This window comes from Cyprinus carpio, chromosome B14 (genome assembly GCF_018340385.1).
Source record: "Cyprinus carpio isolate SPL01 chromosome B14, ASM1834038v1, whole genome shotgun sequence".
NCBI lineage: Eukaryota > Metazoa > Chordata > Actinopteri > Cypriniformes > Cyprinidae > Cyprinus > Cyprinus carpio.
Window position 1 is genome coordinate 14,570,142 of NC_056610.1, and position 17,559 is coordinate 14,587,700.

Below are 17,559 nucleotides of genomic sequence, written 5' to 3' on the forward strand. Positions count from 1 at the left end.
TTTTCTGTAAAGCTGGATCAACAGATTCACAGTTTATCCATTATTACTGACTGTCCTATCACAATAACCACACAAAAAAAAAAAATGCTGAAAATTCAAACATAAACATATTCAAACATAAATATACTAAAATGTATTTGAAATACATTTATTTCATGCTAAGTATGCTACAAATACATTTACATATTTATGTACTTAATAAAAAATACCCTGCAATTATACTTTTAGTACTAAACTGGTATATTTAAAGTCTGCTTAATTGGAACTAATTTTGTAAATAATGTAATATATTCCTTAAACTATATACCTACTCCTTGTGGCCAGATACTAGTAATGTGTCCAGTTTTAAGACAAAATATTATGTTAATTAACTGGATTATAGATTGGTTATAATGAAATGAATGTACTTTGTGTAACTCACACACAATAATTGCACAGAACTGAGTCACTGAAGTGAACACAAGTTTATTTATTAAGCATTTATTTGTCTGTGATGTTTCTGTCGTCTACACATTACACCTGAGCTGCTCTCAGCCAGTCCCCCTCCAGGGATATGGCCTAACTTAGCTTTGGTTTGCATTGGTTGTGTGGAGCACCTCCAGAGGGTGTTGTTTAGCACCTGACATTAGTCATAGTCAAAAATGTGACTGGCACCCTCCTGTAAAACATGATGGTATGTGTGCCGTGTAGATGTGTGTGTTCCTAGCAATAAAAAGACACTCGTTAGGAAAAACAGTGTGAGCATGTGTATGTGTAAAGTGTGTTTGTCGGGCGGCAGGGTGATCGGTGAAGTGTCCCCTGGTGAGCCTGAGCTCTTAGTGCTGGATTCTGCGGATGGACTGGATCTGAGGGGTCTGGCTGTGGGAACCCCAGTTTCTCCAGTGCTGAAAGTCTCCGCTGTGCCTCTCACACTCCATGATGTACTGCCTTCCCCTGTATCCTGGGAACTCGTAACACACAAAACTGCACACAGAGATGGAGAAATGAGGGTCAGGTATTTCTGTGTTGAAAAGAAATATAAAAAGATGCAATCCCACACACTAACAATACTTGCTAAATATTGAAATTTATTTAAAAAAGCAATGTTTCAGTCCACTGAAGAAATTTTTTTATATTTTGGACTTGACAGTTTTGTTGGACCTTTTTCCTATGCACCTATCGTTTTTTTTCGGGTGTGCTGAGTTTGTGTTGATTGTGTTGAAAGGAAAAAGATAATGGGAAAATACAGAGAATAGACTCACGCGCCGCATTGCACATGCATGGAGCCCACTTCAGGACCACACCATCCCATGGCCTGCAGAGAGGGGTAGTCGTCACACAGCTCCACACAGCGGCCCATGAAGTTCTCCCTCTCGAAAATAGTCATGCGACTGCTCTGGTGAGACTGAGGGGAGATATCCACATATTCAAGTGATTATATCAGTGCTGTTGTTGTTAACTAAAACTATTAAAAATGTCTCCGTTAATTAAATTAAAGCTGAAATAAAAGACAATATTTAAAATACTGTATGCTTGCATAAAGCAATATAGCCAATCTCAACTAGTTGACTTATTGAGTCTGCCATGTTGAGATCACATGACCAGTCCAATGCAACTTGCTTTATTTCAATAAATCCTGTTATGGACACTTGCTGAATAAATATTACATATTAGCCAGCACAGAATACTACATGCCTTTAATATTTCTAGCATATAAAAGGGAGTGAATAACTCACAGCACAGTAGACAGGTCTAAAAGACATGAGCCTCTCCACGTGGTATGACAGGTTTCCACTGTAGGCATCCCAGTGAGGATACTCTCCTCTCTCCAGGATGAACTGCTGTCCCTGGAAGTCGTGGTGCTCATAACCCACCCAGCTATTGAAAGAGAGAACATCCAGTCAAACATGGGCATACACAGTTAGATGAAAACTCCCTAGTGCAGACTGTATGTAGGCACACATTCAGTTAACAAACGCTGTAACTCACGCGCCACTCTCAACGCGAATAGAACGGATGTTGTCAAAGCCACACTGCTGGATGTTGCAGCATTCTGAGGTGAACTCCTGACATTTTCCCTGGAAGTGTTCCTGCTCAAACACAGTCACCTAGCAGAACAAAAGCAAAGGTTAAGTTTGTGGTGTGATTTTTAAGTGTTTTTCCTATAATATACGTGCAAAAATTCCTCATACCATATTCTATTGATCCATTAGATGCTTTAGTATAATAACATTTTTTTTATTAAAGTCCTATGTATTTTAAAAGGGACTAAAAGTGTGTGTGTGTGTGTGTGCGTGTGTGTGTGTATGTGTTAATGGCAGTTTACCTTGAAGAAAGGAGCCATTCCCATGCCATAGTTGATCATGGGCTGCATCATGGCGGATCGAGTGAACCTATACATCTTTATATCTAAAAAATGTAAAATAAATAAATAAATTTAAAAAAAATACCAATGATATTAGATGCAGACTGTAAAATTAATTCAAATAAATAACACTCATATGTTAGTAATGAACAAAACAACGTAGGCTATTATAAGTAAACTCTGTTTTTTATCATTACATAGCCTATTACATATTTAAAAAGTAACTTAAAACATACAATAATCGATGTACTAGATTAATTCGTTGTTGTTGTTTTTTTAAATAAAATACCTATTTTAGTAATAAAATGTAAACACAATTGTTAGATTTAAATAAATTAAAACCATTCGCATAATGTGGCCATACTGAGAAGATGTTTGTAAAGTAGACCATACTAAATTTGCAATTGTGCCATGAGCTCCGTGAGATGTAATTTGGGATCTTACCGTTTTAGTCACTGAGCTCGAGTGTGGCACGCGCCTTAACGCCGGTTTCGCGTGGAGCTTTGAGAGAACCTGGCGCTTGGGTTTTATACCGGCCGCTGCGTGCCGTGCGCGTGAAGTGCGTTCTGATGGGCGCGCGGGACAGACCACAGGGTCGCCAGCTCAGCACATATTATAGAAGTGCCACATGGCTGTTGTGAGCCCATTCACTGGCAAGTACAGTGCAGTGTTTTGGGTGAAAGCAGGGCGCACAAAGGGTTTGGTCCCAGTGTGTTCGCGCAGGTCAGCACTCCTGCTCACAATGAGCGTAAAACACCAGGATTAGCTGAGTGAACTTGCTCCAGCTGAGCGTGGGTTTGAGTTGCTGTGGGTGCAGTGGGGAAAATTCAGTTTTCATCCAACGTTTAGCATTTTAGATGCAAGGATATTACATTTAAGACATAAATACTATGTATCTGCTGAACCCAAATCATCTCTACATTTAGTTTCAATTCTTTTAAAATCATCCCATCTTGCCATGAATGCTATAAGATGGAACATGTTCACCCTATTCATGTTAACTTTACTTTATAAATATATGCCCAAAACATGGTCGAACCCATAACTGACCCAAGGGGAACATGTTCACCCTATTCATGTTAAATTAACAGATGATTACTCTCTAATGTTTTCTGTAAAGCAATGTTTTTAAACATTTATATTGTATTTATTTTAGACTTTTGCATGTTGTTATATCAATTATTATTTACTCTTATTTATTTATATAATGATTTGTAGAACAACAATTATTTTGCGTATGTGTACAGGAAAAGACTAATTTTATTTTATTTTATTGTTTTATTTTTTAAATAAAATACTACATAGCCTATGTGATACATCCTTAGCCCAAAATTTATTGAAAATATACAAATTGTGTAAACCACTGTTAAATCATTGGTAAAGTGGTCTAAAAAATTGTCACCTTCATTTATTAGTTAGTTTTTAGTTCATTTATTACAATTTCAGTTTCTCTAAAAATAGATGTCCCCCATATGACTTATGTATTAGGCTCAAACATCCAAGTTTGTGTGGTTGCTGAATTATTTTCCTTTGTGGCTCTCACATACGCTCTTTCTCACTCTGTGCTGATGATGAGGGGCTTCTTTTCTGTGAGTATGCTGAACACGGCATGTTTCATTGTTTCAGTGTAATCCTCACAGACTCAGCGCCAGGGTATAAGAGCTGAGAGCACGGTCAGACGCAAACACTCTCAGAGTGAACCCTGGGTACGGACACACACTCACTGAACACACAGGTAAGACATCAAAATATCCACTCACACATACACATTAAACTTTAACCTAACAGCTTGGAGAGTACAAGAGGCAAGTTTTGATTTGCAACACCATCATCAACACCAACACCCCACACTTCCCTTTGACCCTACCACTTTAAAATAGTTTCCCCCCAAAAACCCCCATCCCTCTTTTCCAGCATCAAATACTGTATATTATAGTGGTCGGCCCTGCCATTTCTTTATTATTTTATTATCAGTTTTATCTCTCATTTCTGAGGTATATTACAGTTATATGAATATTCTTTCTTTTAATTTTCTATTATTACTTTTACCTCAGGCACCATGTCTTCCAGTGGAGAAAAAAAGACTGCCTCCCAGACCGACGGCAAGGCAGCCCAGACAAAGAAGTCTGAGATGGGCATGATGTCCTACAAGGTAAAGCTTTCAAATAAACATACACATGTGCAATTCTGCTTGGTCATTGATATGATAATAATCAGTTTCTCTCTTTGTATTAGATGTATGTGTTCGACCAGGAAAACTTCCAGGGGCGCATGATTGAGATTAACGCTGAATGCATGAATGTTTGTGAAATGGGCATGGACAGAGTTCGCTCACTACGTGTGGAGTGTGGCCCGTAAGCATCTCTGCATCTATATTAAACACTCGTGATTTACAAAGAATAACATGTCTCACTCACCTATTTATGTGCCCTCTGCAGTTTTGTGGGCTTTGAGCAGATGAACTTCTGCGGTGAGATGTACATCCTGGAGAAGGGCGAGTATCCTCGTTGGGATTCTTGGAGCAACTGCCAGAAGAACGACTACCTGCTTTCCTTCAGACCTGTCAGAATGGTGTGTAAATGCTCTCACAACTGTAGGCCCGTTGTTTGAATGCTTTCACAATGCATTCATTGCGTTTTCTCCTGCAGGACCCTGAGAAGCACAAGATCTGCCTGTATGAGGTGGGCGAGTACAAGGGCCGCAAGATGGAGATCATGGATGATGACGTTCCTAGCCTGTTCTCCTATGGATTCACTGACAGAGTTGGCAGCATCATGGTCAGCTGTGGAACGTAAGTGCAAAGTATCTTTAGCCAGTGAGGTTTCACTCGGTCAAACCTCTGTGCACTTGTGGAGATCACAAATGCTTGACAGTATTGACAAATGTGGCTGTCAAGAACTTATTAAACTGTAAACTAGAAGTAATACTTTATAGCAATAATAGAGATAGATATAATAATAGCATATCTTACACAACAAGATGCTTAAGATACTAGATGCATAATTGAGATATTTTATTAATACTTTATTTGTTTTTATATTTATATTTTTATGCATATTTATATGTACATTTTTCATATATTTATTTAATTTTAACTTAAGTTTTTACATTTTAATGTTTTTTTTGTGATAATCATTAGATTTTTTTAATGTCTATAGGTTTTATTCATTTTTATTTCAGCTTTAGTTATTTTACATCAAGTTAAGCCAACTGAAAAATAGCAATGTTGCCTTGCAGCTAGCTGAAATAAAATAATTATATTGTAAAAAAATATTTTATTTACCTATGAAAATCTTTTTTAATGATTTTATCACATAATTATAAACATTTTAAAATATAAAAATGTGTTTATATTTATAGTTTCCATTTTCATTTGAATTTTTTAACATCTAATTAATTTATACATTTTATTAACTTAAATACATTAATTAAAAATATATTAAAAAAAAAATGTAAAAAATAGTACATCAAGTACAACTAAATGAAAAAAGAGAAGTTTTGCCTTGGAAACTAGCTGAAATAAATTAATTAAAAATATATTAAAAATATATTGTAAATATATATATTTTTTTTATTTACAAAAAGTTTTTTTTTAATGGTTTTAGTTTAACCCTGGTTTAAATACTACACCTAGTACAGTATCAAGGGTGCACAAACTAACCTCTTTGTTTTCTTCAGCTGGGTGGGCTATCAGTACCCCGGATACCGTGGCAGCCAGTACCTGCTGGAGAAGGGTGAATACAGACACTTTAACGAGTACGGTGCCCGTTGCCCTCAGTTTCAGTCTGTGAGGCGTATCCGTGACATGCAGTGGCACCCACACGGCTGCTACACCATGGCCAGCAAGTGAGGGCCAGACCAGGAGAGGAAGAGGAGAGGTGGAGCAGAGGGAGAGGGGCGCAAGAGGAAGGAGAGGAGGAGAGATGTCTGAGAGGCTGCATCTTCCCTGTGTTGCTGCTATGAAGGGGCAGATGTTTTTGGGATGACAGACTTCCTGGCTCACATTGCAGTCTGTGTCTGTCGAGCTGTTAAAGCCCAGCGGTGCTGTGATTCTCCCAGGCCTCTGAGTGTCTCTGTTTGGGACGGACGCACCAATAAAAACACTTCTCTCTTCCTCCCTATTTCCTCTCCTCTCTTTCTCTCCTGGATGGGTTTTTTTTCCTTCCATAATTTATTTAAATTTTTTGTCATCTGTTCTTTTCCCGGCTCACATCCCCCTTTCCCCAGGAGGATGGAAAGAGAGAGGGGAGAGATGGCAGGGATGAGGAGAGGTAAAGCTCCTGTCGCCCTAGAAATCATCCCGGCTATGTCCCCGCTGTACAGATCCTGGGTCACCTTGGCTTGGAATAAATTGCTAAAAAAAAAACATTTTCATAGGATTATACCAGACATTTGACTTTGTCAATCCATCATCAATCCGTCATCTTGAGAAACTTGCAGTAATAGGAAAGTGAAACAGTAGTGCATTTTCATAGGATTGTGAAACATAATAGTTAGTTTACATATTGTAGGCTTACATCCTCATTTTTAGCATTTTAATTATGTTAGATTATTTTAGGCCTAATATAACTATATATTATGTGAAATAATTTTGCATCAACTAGCAGCCATCTTGGATGTTTACTGGATCCCCTTCATTGCTGCATCTATCTGATATAAATATATACTGAATACTGAATTTTTGTTATGATGAATGCTACAGCATGTGCTCTGCTGTCTATTTTTCAAGACCCAGCCAGAAGATGGCGGTGTTTCCATCCATCCATCTACACTACACGGGAACGTGTTTGTTGAGTTTATGTCACTGGTCTAATATAAATTTAACAAATACATAAAAAGTTCTCTATTAGGCTATAGATCATTTGTTTACATAAATATAGGCGAATAAAACAGCAGTGATACTTTTGATGTAGAATGGTCAAAACACAATAATAATAATTCTGTTAGGCTATTTTAAATCATCACTGGATAGGCTATATTCAGTTAAGTGTAGGCCTATATTAAAGTTTAATTTTATTTATAATCATAACTCTTAAAATTTAAATATCTAAATCCATACTAATCCAGACTACTGTTCTGTCTGAGTTCAGAGTCAGATGATGCAAGTAAATCAAGCACGATGCTCACATTACCACTTGTGTTACTACAAAAAAAAAAAAAAGACAAGTCAGACCATCGTAAGTGTGCCCAAAAAAAAGAAAGTCTGTCACTGCAATTCAACAACCCTTCATTAGATGATGCCAGTGATATAAACTGGACACGTCACATTTCTGTTTCTTCAAGAAAAACTTTGCAAACCCTAAAAAAAAGCTTTAATTGATTTCATAATAAAATAGTCTGCTCACTATGATAAGAAGAAACATAAACAGGTAATTAACAAACCAACGATTTTATTAAAAAAAAAATTAAGCACACTATACAAATTCAATTCACTCGTAATCAGACAAATATATCTTTGAAAATACCAATTAAACAGTACATTTACAACATTACTCTACTGAAATGAGAAATTGCTCTTAATAATGCTTACTTAATAAATAAAATGAAAAATAATTTTTACAATTAATATCTCTTGAGCCATATCAAAAACATTCAGATAGAGTCTCGTGATGAAAATAAAGTCTTTCTGTGTGGCCTCTGTCAGCGTGACATCATCCTCACAAATTCTGGAAGATCGAGTGTGGGAGAACAAAACAAAAAGAAACATTCAGTGAGGTAAACTAAAAATGTTAAGAAAAGCAAGTATTAGGCTGATGATACACGGGGCAATGTTTTGAGCAATGTTGCCATCAATGGGCAACAAGGTGAGATGCAGGATCTATGACCGATTTAAATTATCCACATAGAAATTTGTCACCCATTCTCAATGGGAAAGTGCCCAAGCAAAATTGCTCAAAAAGTTGCCCCGTGTAACATCAGCCTTACTTGTCATTATTTGTCCATCATTCCTTTACCTTCAAAATCAACAAGTCCATCCCCATTGAGGTCTGCATCACGAAGTATATCGTCAATATCCCTGGGATTCAGCTGCTCCCCCATTAGCTTTTTCATTGCTTCTCTCAGTTCTGTGACGCTGATTTGCCCATCACCATTGGAGTCAAACTGCACAGCGGGAAATTGCTGTTAAGGACACTGACATTCTGCAGTCAACACAGTGGTACATGTGTAAGTGAGTGTATTCACCTCTTTAAAGGCATCTCTGAGCTCCTTGACTCCGATCATGTCTGCTGTCTCTGCCAGCATTTTGGGGCCCATGAGCTCCACAAAGTCCTCAAAGTCAATTTTACCCCCACCTAAAAAAATGCAGGAATATATCTTTAATTGAATACAAATATTCATTATTTATTATTAAATTTTATTTATTTTTTAATTTTATTTTTCAGAAATCCTACACTTTCAAAATCCCAGATTTTTAATATGATCTCAGATGTTTTAACTATAATACAGCAAAATAATGTTTGCATGAAAGCACCCAGATCATAAATGCTCTCTGAGTGATGAAGTAACTCACTTATTTGTTGACTCAGTTCAATGAGTTCCATCTCTGTCGGCATGTATCCCATCGTCCGCATGCATTCGCCCAGGTCCCTGCAGTTGATATAGCCTTTGTTCCTATCAAACTCCTTAAAGGCTTCTCTTAGTTCTGCAAGAACACAAGGAAACAGGTGAAGAAATGCATGAACAGGATGTTTTCCAATCTGAATCTTATGTGAAGTGTGTGCTTTCTGTGAATACCTTCTATCTCCTCTGGCCGCAGCTCCCTGTCCTGTTAAATCAAGACACATAGTAAGATGTTAAACACTGATGCATTTGAAGACATGTCTCTGTTTGACATTATCTCTCACTGAATCATCAAGCAAACTCAAACTAAACATATGGGTGGGTATGTGGAAATGAGAAAGTTGGACAAAATGCGAGTTTGAGGACTGGTTCCAGTGCATTATAATGTCGTGACATGGGTAGCCACTAGATTACACAGTGAAAGTTGCCTGGCAACAGCCAAAAGATAAGAAGATTTGAGGGGTTTAACTTGAGGAGGACCCAGAGAAAGACGTAACACATTGTCCAGAGAGCGGATGAGGTTAAATGGAGTGCCATATGAGAAAATCCCACAGATGATTCTCTTTTCCATTTACAGCTTTGTGTATAATACCCATTACCATATAGTACACACACACATTGGCATAAACCAGTGGATTACATATGCCACAAATCCAGTGCTAAATCCTTTTTGTTAAACAGTATCCTCACATGACTGTTTAACAAAAACATTGTAATAATGTGTCAAGAGACAATTTTTTATGTAATATGCAACAGATTTAGCCAACACTGGCTTCTCATCTGTAGTCCCTGTCAAATGATTAATCGCATCCAGAATAAAACTTTTTTTTTTTACATATTATATGTGTGTGTACTATGTATATTTATTATGTATATATAAATACACACACATACAGTATATATTTTGAAAATATTTACATGTATTTACATATATAAATAAATATATAAATATATACATGCATGTGTGTGTATTTACATATATACATAATAAATATACATAGTACACACACATATAATATGTAAACAATTTTTTTCATTTTTGATGCGATTAATCGTGATTAATCGTTTGACAGCACTGTATATATATATAGTATAATATTCCATTTACCGTAACTTTCAGATTCAACTGTTATTTACACACACATAAACAATCCTGAAAAAAAGGTATCAAAAATGCATCAAAACTGTTTTCAACATTGATAATAAATGTTTCTTGAGAAATAAATTAGTATATTTAGTATATTTGGATAAAAGCGTCTGCTAAATGCATAAATTTAATTTTTAAATTTAATTTAATTTAATTTAATATTAAGATCATGTGTGTCACATTAAGACTGGAGTAATTCCTGGTGAAAATTTCATAGCTTTACAATTTTACAATTTAACTGTATAATATACTGTATGTTCAGTCAAATAAATGTGGCCTTGGTGAGCATAAGATACTTCTTTCAAAACATTAAAGCATCTGAAAGTTTCCCAACTATTGAGTGGTAGCATAGTTTTTCTGGCTGTCAAACAAATATGTTTTAACCTAACAAACCTGCAAACAGATTCTTCTTTTTTTTACCACTTCGAGGTTACATAAAGAATTACATTTCTTTCAACTGTCCACATGATCTTTTACAACAAACTAGTGGAGGGAGTGAAATGTAGATGATTCACAATGATGATGAGAAAACTCCTGAAATGGCTGAGATGATGTGATCTTTTGGACTAATACATGGGAGAATGTAGATGCTGAGACACTTTGATTTTAGTTTTTCATAGTACATACGAGCTGTGACTTTGCGAAGCCCTGTCTTAGGAAGATGCATGCTGGTCCAACGATGTTATGTAGCATGGTGCAGTTTTGGACTAGTGCATTCAGAGGCCCCTTAAACTCAGAAGTTACTTCATTTTCTCCGTCTGCTTCTCCGGGTGGGCAGGGCCCTGGTGCCTCTGGCCCAGCCCCTTTACCCTCAGCCACACCTAGGGTGGGGCCACATTTTACTTGAGACATAATCTAATTAAGCACAGTTTAGTCAATTTGTTTGACATGTCCTTAAACTACTGAAGTGTAATAATAATATATAATAATATAATATTATTGAAATACTGATTACTTTCTTTACAACATATCTACGAGTTATTAAGTCTTAAGGTATGATTCCTGTCACACTCATTAGAGTATTACAGTTAACACTCAGTCCACCGATACATAGGCCCTGACCTTTGAAAATGTTTCTCTTACCTTCTTAATTTTGTTTTTCATAGATGGCTTGGTGCAGTTTCCCATGCTTTAGTCCTCAGTGAAGACGTATCCCACCTCTCCTCTTCTGCCCTTTTTATATAATTAACTTATCGAGTGGACTGACAATACAACACTCACCTGGTTCCATATTAAGCTACTTAAAGTCCACATTGTTTAGTTACTAAAACTAACCTAACAAATGTATCTATAAACCTTTGCATTCTTTCTCATCTCAGACTCTCTCTTATAACTATCCGACAAAGCAAAACACAAATAACACTAACGTTTCATAAAACAAGCATACTTTTAACTATACTTGCAATCTTTACATCTCATATAATCAATCTCCACGTCTCTCCCACTCTTCAGTATCCACTCACTTTCCTCACAGATTGCAGTCCCATGCAAATGATTTTGTTTGCAGGCTAAAAGACAGAGATGCAGAGCAGGGGGAGGAAAGGGGAGGGTGAGAATTAGACGAGAAAACGAGAAGCTTTTTAATCCCCCCACAGTTCAGATTAATGACGGAGAGCCATGGGATAATGTACAGAAAGGGAGAAATAAAGAGCACAAGGGGATTCGAGGAGAAATAATAATAAGTGCAAGAAAGAGCAGTGGTCAGTTAATCGGGCGATACATATGGTGCAAAATAAGTACATATGGTGCAAAATAAGTGCGTGCGTACATTTAATTCACTCTGTATTGCTTAACATTAAATTACCATTAATTAAATTAAATTAAATTAAATTAAATTAAATTAAATTAAATGTAAATTAAATTAAATTAAATTAAAAATTAAATTAAAAAATTAAATTAAATTAAATTAAATTAAATTAAATTCAATTAAATTAAACTAAATTAAATTAAATTAAATATAAATGTAAAAAATAATTTATAAATGCTTTGACGTCTGAGACCAGATTAAAAATCTGGGATTCAAAATGTAATATATATATATATATATATATATATAAAAATTCATGCTAATTTTTCAGCTGAACTATTTACTCAAATTGCTGTGGCAGCATTTTTGTTAGTGGTTTCAGATTTTACAGCCGTTATATAGGTACACCACTAAGAAAGAGTGCTTAGCTTGTAACATTACTATGAAGAAGATGACAGAGAAAGAAATATTAAGAATACAAGAGGTTAGTAAAAGAGACTGTTTATGTCTTTTCAACACTGAGGATAAAGTTGTGTGTGTGTGTGTGCGTGTGATAATCCTGTCTAATCAGAACACACCTTTGGGCAGATGAACAGAGAACCGTTCTTTAATCCACACTCATTTTTTACTAAAACCCAGCGACCCAGCCCTGAGTTACCAGCCTGTCAGAAATATAATCTACTCTAATCCACACACACATACACGTTTGAGTACTAAAATGTGTTTCTGTGCCAGGTTTGTTGTTTTAAAAAGGAGAGCAAATAGATGAATGCTGCTGTTTATTGTATAATATAGTGTATAATAATAACCATCATGATCAAGTGTGGTGTGTATGAGGAGGAATTTATTTGAGTCTGCATGTTTGGGCAAATAGATTAGAGTCAAGTCAGATGAGGTCACTCTATGAGCAGCAGAGCATTGTGGGACTGGAGTCCCAGATGTGTTTGTGTTCACCAGCTGCTGCACATGCAGACTGAATGAGTTACAGCAATCATATCATGTTCTGTGTGTAGTGACAGAGAGACACGACAGGACAGAAGAAGAATAATCCTTTCAGGTTATGCTGCTATAATCAGTTGGGTTTTTCTTTTGACATTAGAGATAAAAAGAAAAAACTCTACAGGGTCGGAGATGCAGAACAAGTGTTTTAGAACAAGGATCTTAAAGTAGTGGCCACTAGGAGGTACAATTTATATTATATAAAATATTAAAACTATATTTAAAATACTCATTTAATTTTTCTATAACAATAGGGTTTTTTATTCCTCACACGTTATAAATTGAGTTTACATGTACATGATCGTTAAAATATGCCTTTATGGTTAAAAAGTGGATGCCTCACAATCATTTTTTCGGGGTCCTAAGGTATCAAAAGGCTTGAAAGCCTCTTTCTTAGACTACACTATCTTTGAAGCTGCATCAATAGAAACTATTCAAATTCATGCTTATAAAAAAAAAAAAAACACCTTAATTTGTTGCCACAGTTCAGTTGACCTGAGATGGAAAACAAAACCTAGCTATCAAACTCTCTGTAGTTTGAGATCCTTGTTTTTGAAGACTGCCATATGTGTAGCGGGGATTTAATTTATTATTAAATCGATTTAGTAATAAAACACTGTCTTTGGATTACCCACCCATTTAAGTGAAGAGTAGCCTACCTCACATATCCAGTTCAGAAGCCCTGCTTTATTTATTGACTTAAAGATAATCAGATGTCAGACTAGTCAACCTAAACTATGTGTTAACTCTTTTATCTAACAATACCCATTCTCAGGTGACTTAAACTAATGGATAGAGTTTCAGTGAATGCTCTAATTATAATTACTGAGCAAACTAAAAATACCAGTGTAGCACTGATCATTATTTTTTTAGTACTTTTAACTTCATGTACTAAAGAAAAGCAAGAAAATATGTTAATTCATAGCTTAAGCAATGGCTCAGTGAATGCATCATCCTAAATTAGTGTGTAGCTATCTATGTCTCCAAGCCAATTAAATAATTATGACAATAACAAGCAATGATCCCTCTTCCAGAAAGGTGAGTGGGCAAGATTGGGTTTCTAGTGTGCTCACCGCTGGTGATTCAAGCTCAATATCAAGTGATTAGCACTGGATGCAAGGTTATCCTAGTGTGGGAATGCAACACCACAAGGCTAAGACCAGGTCATGAGCGGGTGAACCATGCACGAGTGGACAGATGTGCTTGTTAGGACAGCTCCTTAACCTGTCATCACATGCCTGACAGTCACCTAACCACCTATCTGCTAATGAAGCAAGTCACTCTGGGACACAAGTACCTTCCCAGAACATTAACGTTATATATGCAAAAAGTATATACTGTAGAAAAATATTTTGCCAGGCAAAAAAAAAAAAAAAAAAAAAAAAAAAAAGGACTTCCTATGGTAACATGAACTGGTTTCAGTCAAGTAAAAACTTGACTGAATATGGTTATTATCATTAACTAAAAATAAAAAATTTAATTAAACAAGCAGTAAACAAAAATTAGAAAATTTAACTAACTGAAAAAAGTTTAACTGGAAATAAACAATTTTAAAAACTACAATTTTACTTAAACTGTGACTAAAATGGAATTAGTAATGTTTGATAAAACTAATAAAATTGACAAAACCTAATTGCTAAGTAGCTAAAATTTAAAAAAAGTAAAAAGTAAAACTTAAAAGAAAAAAATGATTCAACATATTAATAAAACTAAAATTGAACAATAACACTAAATAACACTGGTACTTATTCAACCAAACTTTCTAGCAAAAGTCAGTTTTAAGAGTCAAGGAAATTGCTGCTTAAAATAACAACTGCACAGTTTTACTTACCATGTGAGCAGAACATTTTGGTTAGTGATTTCTATGCATACTTAATAAGTTTACCAAGAGATTGCATTTATTTATATATATAGTTTGACTCCCAATCCTAAGGTTGTGGGTTTCAGTCTCGGGCTGGCAAAACCATGACTGAGGTGCCCTTGAGCAAGGCACCGAACCCCCAACAGCTCCCTGGGTGCCGCAGCATAAATGGCTGGCCACTGCTCCGGGTGTGTGTTCACGGTGTGTGTGTGTTCACTGCTGTGTGTGTGCACTTTGGATGGGTTAAATGCAGAGCACGAATTCTGAGTATGGGTCACCATACTTGGCTGTATGTCACTTTCATATATATATATATATATATATATATATATTATATATATAATATATATATATATATATATATATATATATATATATATATATATATATATATATGTATATATATATTGACATCATGGTTATGTTATCATTTAATCAAAATAAATGTTGGGTCTAACTCTGAGCTTCAAGATTTTCATGTTGCATTCAACAGTTACTGTTACGGCGAGTGTCAATTAGAAAATAAAAGGAATGAGTTAGCAGAGCGTCCATATCATGTATCAACAATGTTACCTAACAGAGCACGGATAAGGAATACCCATCAGAATAAAGACCTGCTAGGGCCTTCAAAATTGTAATAGTTTGATATATATACAGCCACTCCGGTCCTATTAATTATATAAGCAGTTCTGGTTCTACCAACACAACAAAAAAATGTGAAAACTGAAAGTAGTAGTGGACCACAGATAGACTGCTGTAGCTAAAAGAGCATGACATGGCAGTATGTGTATGGGATATGAATGATGGCCAGCAGGGGGTGATCTTGTGTACTCTTACTTGGCCAAAAACAGAATCCACGATAGGTCTGAGGTCGAGTTCTTCCTTCTCCTTTGGTTCCCCATTCTCAGCAGGCTCTTCCTCTTCTTCCTCCTCACCATCTCCACTTCTGCTGGGAGGATGGATGGGCTGATTCTTTTTTTGTCCCATTTTCGGTCTTGTATTACTGTTAAATGCCTCCACCACACCCGTTTCAACTTGCTTCCTCTGTTTCTCCACCTTCTTCTTGATTGCGGCCTGGACCTGTCAGAAGACACAGGAGGTTAGATATCCTAAACCAAGCTGATGATTAATCAGCAACTGGGAACATTTGCATAGCTTATTATAACCATAATTGCAATTACAATCTACGTAATGGTAGTGAAGTGACATAAGGTGTGATTAGAGTGTGTGTTATTTTTAAGAGAAAAAAAAAACAGTAACAGTGGGTGGAGCCAGAGCACTGGCTGGTCACTGTGGGTGGAGCTAAAACTGTAATCAAGATTTGACTGACAGGTTCTTCAACAGTCACTCTATTTTGTGCGCAGAAAATTTCTACAAACATTGCAATGGTTGGAAGATGATTTTTCTTTTTTGAAAACAGAATTCCACATATAATGCATCCAAAATGTAAAAATATGATATCTAGGCCTGCTTCATTTTACTGCAACACTCCAATCCTGCAGATTTAAAGTTTGCGCTCTTTTAATTCAGCTAAGAGGCCACACTGATCTTCAGTCATTGGAACAAAAAGTGTAGTGTGACTGGCCCTTGTTCCAATCAAATTTGACTGTATTGTTTTAATGACAATATAAACAGCATGCTTCACAACACATCGTTTTACTAATCATCCAGTAAAATCACATACTAAACACTTAAGTGTAATTTCAGTCGAAATCTGCACTAAAAAGAATAATGATTGTTTTTTTCAGGCGGGTTTACTGAACAATCCCTCCATCTTCTATTGGTCGGACAAACAGGTAGCCCCGCCCCCAAACTTATGTCATTGATTTTGCCAGACTGGTCAGAGTGCTCAAACAAACAGGGCAATGTTCTGATCGTGCCACAGAGTTTACGCTTTTCATGGAAATCAATCTAACAATGGTTTATGTATAGTTGTCTGTGCATTTTAAGCTGGGATAAAGCATTACAAAAGCATTACAAAATTGACTTTACCTTTTAAGCATATTATATTCAGAACTGAATATTTTAAAGACAAATGTCTATAAAATGCACATGGAAGCACATGCATGCACAACTCTACCTGTTTGGCTGTTCTCTCCGGTGGAGCGTTCATGCCGCCGGTACTACCTGCCCCTCCTGCTGATCCTTCTCGAATAATCATGAACATCCCTGCAACAATGGCACGCTCCCTCTTTCTCTTCCTCTTCTTTCTCTCTCACTCTCTCTCTCTCTCTCACACAGTAAGATAACACCTGTATTACCCCTCCCAGTACAGGAGTATCTGAACTTTCTTCCGTGCAATTACAATTGTTACTCTCCTGTTAATTTCTCAGAACTGTATTCAGTAACTCAAGCTGAATTAAGAAGAGGAAGCAAATGTGGTAATTGTTCTTTAAAAAGCAAAAGAAATCAATTTAAACATCTTTCTGTTTTTCCACATCTTTCAGTCTGTACTGACACCTATCTCTTTCTGTCGGACTCTAGCACCTGCTCCTCCGCACAAGTCTACAGTTTGTCCTCCTTCTCTCTTCACAGGTGTGTTTTATCCAGGAGGGCAAAGAAAGACTGAAGGATACCGTGTCTGCTTTTTGGCCTTGTAACATTCCGGAGGTGACACTCTATCCATCCGATACCCCTCTCCTTATCTTTCGTTTGCCCTTTTCTGTCTGAGTTGCAGGCTGTATTCTTAAGTGCATTGGATTGGTAAGATAAGGGGTTTCTGTGTTAGCAGTAAAAAAAAAAAGCAGCAAAGGATTTATATGAAATGTCTGTCTGTCACACACATGATTGTTTGTGTGGTTTACGAGGACTCTCCATATAGGCCAAATGGTTTTTATACTATGCAAACTGTATTTTCCATCCCATAAACCTAACATTACACCTCACAGACAACTGCTGGC

At 36.3% G+C, this 17,559-nt stretch overlaps 3 protein-coding genes across 4 annotated transcripts; 1 reads left to right on the forward strand and 2 right to left on the reverse strand.

Annotated features, from left to right (window-relative positions):
- Positions 1-449: 449 nt before the first annotated feature.
- cryba1l1 (crystallin, beta A1, like 1) lies at positions 450-2,934 on the reverse strand. The gene is made up of 6 exons (XM_019114933.2): positions 2,789-2,934; positions 2,306-2,388; positions 1,969-2,087; positions 1,716-1,857; positions 1,242-1,384; positions 450-963 (listed from the first exon to the last, which is right to left on the reverse strand). The coding sequence occupies exons 2-6, from the start codon at positions 2,378-2,380 to the stop codon at positions 816-818; spliced, it is 627 nt and encodes a 208-aa protein (XP_018970478.1). The 5' UTR covers positions 2,381-2,388; positions 2,789-2,934; the 3' UTR covers positions 450-815.
- Positions 2,935-3,994: 1,060 nt separating this feature from the next.
- LOC109101569 (beta-crystallin B1-like) lies at positions 3,995-6,465 on the forward strand. Its single transcript, XM_042738199.1, has 6 exons — positions 3,995-4,079; positions 4,399-4,496; positions 4,580-4,698; positions 4,783-4,915; positions 4,993-5,135; positions 6,023-6,465. Exons 2-6 carry the CDS (start codon positions 4,404-4,406, stop codon positions 6,192-6,194), a joined length of 660 nt encoding a protein of 219 aa, XP_042594133.1. The 5' UTR covers positions 3,995-4,079; positions 4,399-4,403; the 3' UTR covers positions 6,195-6,465.
- A 1,294-nt stretch (positions 6,466-7,759) lies between these two features.
- Positions 7,760-17,045, reverse strand: LOC109101908 (calcium-binding protein 2-like). 2 transcript variants are annotated; one of them, XM_042738200.1, is made up of 7 exons: positions 16,740-17,045; positions 15,497-15,739; positions 9,080-9,110; positions 8,856-8,987; positions 8,528-8,637; positions 8,299-8,446; positions 7,760-8,010 (listed from the first exon to the last, which is right to left on the reverse strand). In XM_042738200.1, exons 1-7 carry the CDS (start codon positions 16,824-16,826, stop codon positions 7,985-7,987), a joined length of 777 nt encoding a protein of 258 aa, XP_042594134.1. In that variant the 5' UTR covers positions 16,827-17,045; the 3' UTR covers positions 7,760-7,984. The 2 variants fall into 2 exon arrangements, with proteins under 2 accessions (XP_042594134.1, XP_018970808.2); XM_019115263.2 differs by lacking the exons at positions 15,497-15,739; positions 16,740-17,045 and adding an exon at positions 10,680-11,752.
- Between the last annotated feature and the right edge of the window lie 514 nt (positions 17,046-17,559).

Excerpts from the sequence above, each read along its gene's own strand:
- LOC109101908 (XM_042738200.1), bottom strand. The coding sequence starts at position 16,826 with ATGTTCATGATTATTCGAGAAGGATCAGCAGGAGGGGCAGGTAGTACC. Across the intron at positions 8,988-9,079 it reads GCGGCCAGAGGAGATAGAAG|AACTAAGAGAAGCCTTTAAG; the intron begins GTATTCACAGAA and ends GTGTTCTTGCAG. Across the intron at positions 8,011-8,298 it reads TGGACTTGTTGATTTTGAAG|AATTTGTGAGGATGATGTCA; the intron begins GTAAAGGAATGA and ends TCGATCTTCCAG.
- LOC109101569 (XM_042738199.1), top strand. The coding sequence starts at position 4,404 with ATGTCTTCCAGTGGAGAAAAAAAGACTGCCTCCCAGACCGACGGCAAG. Across the intron at positions 4,916-4,992 it reads CCTTCAGACCTGTCAGAATG|GACCCTGAGAAGCACAAGAT; the intron begins GTGTGTAAATGC and ends TTTCTCCTGCAG. Across the intron at positions 5,136-6,022 it reads ATCATGGTCAGCTGTGGAAC|CTGGGTGGGCTATCAGTACC; the intron begins GTAAGTGCAAAG and ends TGTTTTCTTCAG.
- cryba1l1 (XM_019114933.2), bottom strand. The coding sequence starts at position 2,380 with ATGTATAGGTTCACTCGATCCGCCATGATGCAGCCCATGATCAACTAT. Across the intron at positions 2,088-2,305 it reads GAATGGCTCCTTTCTTCAAG|GTGACTGTGTTTGAGCAGGA; the intron begins GTAAACTGCCAT and ends TTGTTCTGCTAG. Across the intron at positions 964-1,241 it reads ATGCATGTGCAATGCGGCGC|TTTTGTGTGTTACGAGTTCC; the intron begins GTGAGTCTATTC and ends CTCTGTGTGCAG.